Genomic DNA, 3794 nt, shown 5'->3' with positions numbered 1-3794 from the left:
AAACTTCATTAAAGTTCTAATCTTTTAATGATACACAATATTTTGGGTAGCATGTAAACATTATTTTTTGATATGCTAAATTTTCTTCTATTGTTCCTAAATGACTATCTTTTAAATTTATTATTATTCCATCGTGTAAGGTTATAGTTAAGGGTGAGTCTATCCCTTCCCTCAATAATGATTTAAACATTATTTGTATTTCTACTAAATAAACATACTGAATTTTTTTACTTTGTATTTATTAATTTCTGTTAATAGTTTATCAACTGTATTTTTTGTTAAAAGATTAAATTTATGATTTTCATAAGTTGTTCTTACATCTATAGTTTTTTCAATTTTATGATATTGATTTATTGCTATCATTTCTCTTTTCCAAATTCTATCTAAGACTTTTTATTTTCCTATTTTTAAGTCCAAAGATAATTTTTGCATTTTCCTAAATTTATTATTATCGAAAGTGACTTTTAATCCATAACATTCTATTTCTTCATATTCTTGGATACTTATATTATTAGTTTCTATTTCCTCTCTTTCTTTATTCAGATCCTGATTCATCACTCTTTGTTTCACTTATATATACTTTTTTATTATAATATTGTTCAATATCTGATATTTCTCTTAATTCATCTTTTATTTCTTAATATTCTCTTTGTAATATTTTAACTTTTATTTTATTACAATCGGAACTTATGTGACCTATTTCCCCACAATTCCAATTTTTATATTGACTTTTATTTTTTTTATAATTTTTATTTTTCTGTTGACCATATGGGATATTTTTTTCTTTTGTAATATCTTCTTCCATGTTTTATATATTTTCTATTAAAATTTCTAAATTTTTTAAACTTTTTATTTTTATATTTTCTTTTGTTAACACTTCTTTCAGGATTACATCCCCATTATATAGGGTTTTCTATATCTTCACAACATATTCTAGTTAATTTTCCTGATTTTTTCAATAATTATCTTTGCTGACATATATATGCAAGTCTTTCAAATAAAAATTTTATTCTTGAACCTAAAGTTCTAGGTATTCCAACATTATCTCTAACATATTTTTCAAATTCTATTTTGAAATATATTCCACATAAATCTGGTAATTTATTATAGTACATATTTTGGTATACTTCTTGATTTTCATTACTATAAAATTGAACATAATAATAATTTCTAAATTCACAAGTATATTATTTAATTTTACACATATCACATATTGTTTAATCTATTAATTTAATCCTAGCATTGTCTTTTTTCTCTTATTGCTTCTCCTTCAACATTTCTTATCCATTTTTCTCCTAAAATTTCATTAGAAATATATTCTACTAATTTTTCTATACTTTGTCTATCTGATTTTATTATTTCTATTTGTACATTTTTTTTATTAATGTCTTTGTATCATTACTTATTCCTTCCCACCAATTTCTAACATTTCTTTCAAATGATGTTATTAAAAAATCTATCATTCTTTCAGTATTTTTCCATGTGTCATCTTTATTATATAAAAAGAATAATATCATTGAATCTGCCCAAGTTAATAATTTTTTTTAGTATCTATTTTACAATTTAAATCTAAGTTTGTTCCTCCATTGTTAATAGGTTTATCATAATTATCATTTAATTTAAATCTATTTATATATTTATTTCCTTTAGGTGGTTGTCTATCTTTTACTTTATCATAAAATTATCTATATTGTTTGTTATTTATGTGCATAACTTTCATCTGATTCATGTAATTCTTGTTTAGAGGTTCCCATTGAATTTGATTATCTTCCAGTATTCATTAAAACTTGGTATTCACTTATATCACTTAAACTTAATTGATCAAAATTTTCTATAAGTAAGCCTAATTCCTCATTCATCTTTATTTTCTTGATTTTCTTCTATTTTTAATTTTTCTAATATTTTTTTCTCTAGATTCTTCTTCTTCTTCTAATATTTTAAGTAAGCCTAATTCCTCATTCATTTTTACTTTCTTGATTTTCTTCTATTTTTAATTTTTCTAATATTTTTTCTCTAGATCCTTCTTCTTCTTCTTCTTTTAATATTTTAGGTAATATATTTTTTCTAAATTCATCATCCATACTTCCTCTTCCTTCTTTTAATTTATAATAATTATCTATTTTTCTTATTTTAATTTCCATGATCTCTATGACTTTTTAAAGATGTGTAGTCTAAATATTCTTTTAAATGTCTAACACTTAATCTATTATTTATTAAACTTAAATAAAATCTAAGTGTTAATTTGTCTATAAAGATTTTTACCTCTTTTTGTAATTTATTTGTTATGAGTTTTCTCATAGATCTCTATGGTTCTGATACCAATAAGGAGGTGCTACTTTTCAGCGAAAAAAAATCAAATAAATCAGTAAACAATAAATCTAACAATAAATCTATCAAAATTCAAGCAATGTTTAATTTTTAAGGACTAAAATGAAATATTTTCTATATTATATTAACTTGTTATGCAATATTTAAAAAGACGGTATTTTGTTATTTCCATGTATTTACCTTTTACATGTCGCGTTTATCCATTTCGTTTCCGTGCAACTCTTGGAAGCCTCGACTGTTCACAAAGGTTGCCAAGTCAAACACGGAGCTGCTAATTAAGACTTGTTTGAGACCCAGAAAGATGGGCCTCTGTCACCAGTCGAGAGAGGGAGAGATGGCGAAGAGTGAGATAGTAATGGCAGCTGAGAAATTGGTGGAATCGGAGATGAAAGGGAACGATGCATCCCACGATGCTGCCCACGCGTTCAGAGTGAGAGACTTGGCTCTCTCTCTTGCCCTTGAGGAGGGCTTCTCCTCTTCCTCCGATTCTATGCTCATTGTACGCCACTGTTTGACTTTTCCCTTTTTAGTAATTTGCTTTTTATTTTTCATATAGATACTGAATGCTGAATACTGATGTCGATATATACCTTTCTGATATGAAATCAGTTTTTAGAAAGTTTTTCTGGATAAAAAAAGGGAAAAGATGTAAAATTTACTATTTTTGCAGCATGGTTTTGGCTTCATTTTGATGTTGTAACGCCCCAAAGTGCCGTCTCTGAAGCAGAATGAACAACACCTTCAGCACTGTGTTTCCTTCTTTGCCTTTTGTATATTGCATTGGACTGGCAATAATTAGTTATACGTTAATCCGAAGATTTTCATTTATACTTGTTGCCTGTGATTCTATAGACGTATTAACTATTATCAGTTTTGGTTTTAGTCATAATTTTGTATACAATCACATAACATGGAGTTTTTGAATGAATCAAGCACCAGTGCAATGAGAAATTTATTCATTTACTTTAAAAAAGGTTTTCATATGCAATGGCCTACTCGCTTATGTATGTGTACTATAGTGCTCTTTATGTCATAGAAGAAGATATTGTGGATTTACCATTCTTCCTGTCTTTATAATGTATGAATTGAAATCTTATCTTCTTTGTCAGGTGGAGTTAGCTGCTCTTCTACATGACATCGGTATGCTTTGCATGGTGTTTAGATTTCATAGTAAAGGAATTCATTTTTTATGTGATTTTAGTACGTTTTGGAGGATATATTGTTGTATATTTGAGGTCATTGTTTTGATTAATGTAGCGAGAAGGATGATACGAAGATTTAAATTGTTAGTTAACTCAAGTGTGAAAAAGGAAGGTGAAGAAGCAGATGGGAATGACTTATAGGGATTAGGAATTTTTTTTGGATGAAATATGTTTTAGAACAAAGTGATTCCAGGTCCTATAGAGAATTGATGGGTGCTAACCACAGTACTATTTCTCCCATGGAACAAACTCCACCCTTGCATT

At 27.0% G+C, this 3794-nt stretch overlaps 1 protein-coding gene across 1 annotated transcript; it reads left to right on the top strand.

The window, feature by feature from the left end:
- The first annotated feature begins 2527 nt into the window (after positions 1–2527).
- LOC111388002 lies at positions 2528–3788 on the top strand. Its single transcript, XM_023012658.1, has 2 exons — positions 2528–2827; positions 3438–3788. Exons 1-2 carry the CDS (start codon positions 2630–2632, stop codon positions 3669–3671), a joined length of 432 nt encoding a protein of 143 aa, XP_022868426.1. The 5' UTR covers positions 2528–2629; the 3' UTR covers positions 3672–3788.
- Positions 3789–3794: the final 6 nt, after the last annotated feature.

Source organism: Olea europaea, unplaced genomic scaffold (genome assembly GCF_002742605.1).
Source record: "Olea europaea var. sylvestris unplaced genomic scaffold, O_europaea_v1 scaffold4452, whole genome shotgun sequence".
In the NCBI taxonomy this organism is placed as follows: Eukaryota; Viridiplantae; Streptophyta; class Magnoliopsida; order Lamiales; family Oleaceae; genus Olea; species Olea europaea.
Note: the sequence above shows the minus strand (reverse complement) of the source record. Positions and strands in the feature narration are given on the sequence as shown.

Excerpts from the sequence above, each read along its gene's own strand:
- LOC111388002 (XM_023012658.1), top strand. The coding sequence starts at position 2,630 with ATGGGCCTCTGTCACCAGTCGAGAGAGGGAGAGATGGCGAAGAGTGAG. Across the intron at positions 2,828-3,437 it reads CCTCCGATTCTATGCTCATT|GTGGAGTTAGCTGCTCTTCT; the intron begins GTACGCCACTGT and ends CTTCTTTGTCAG.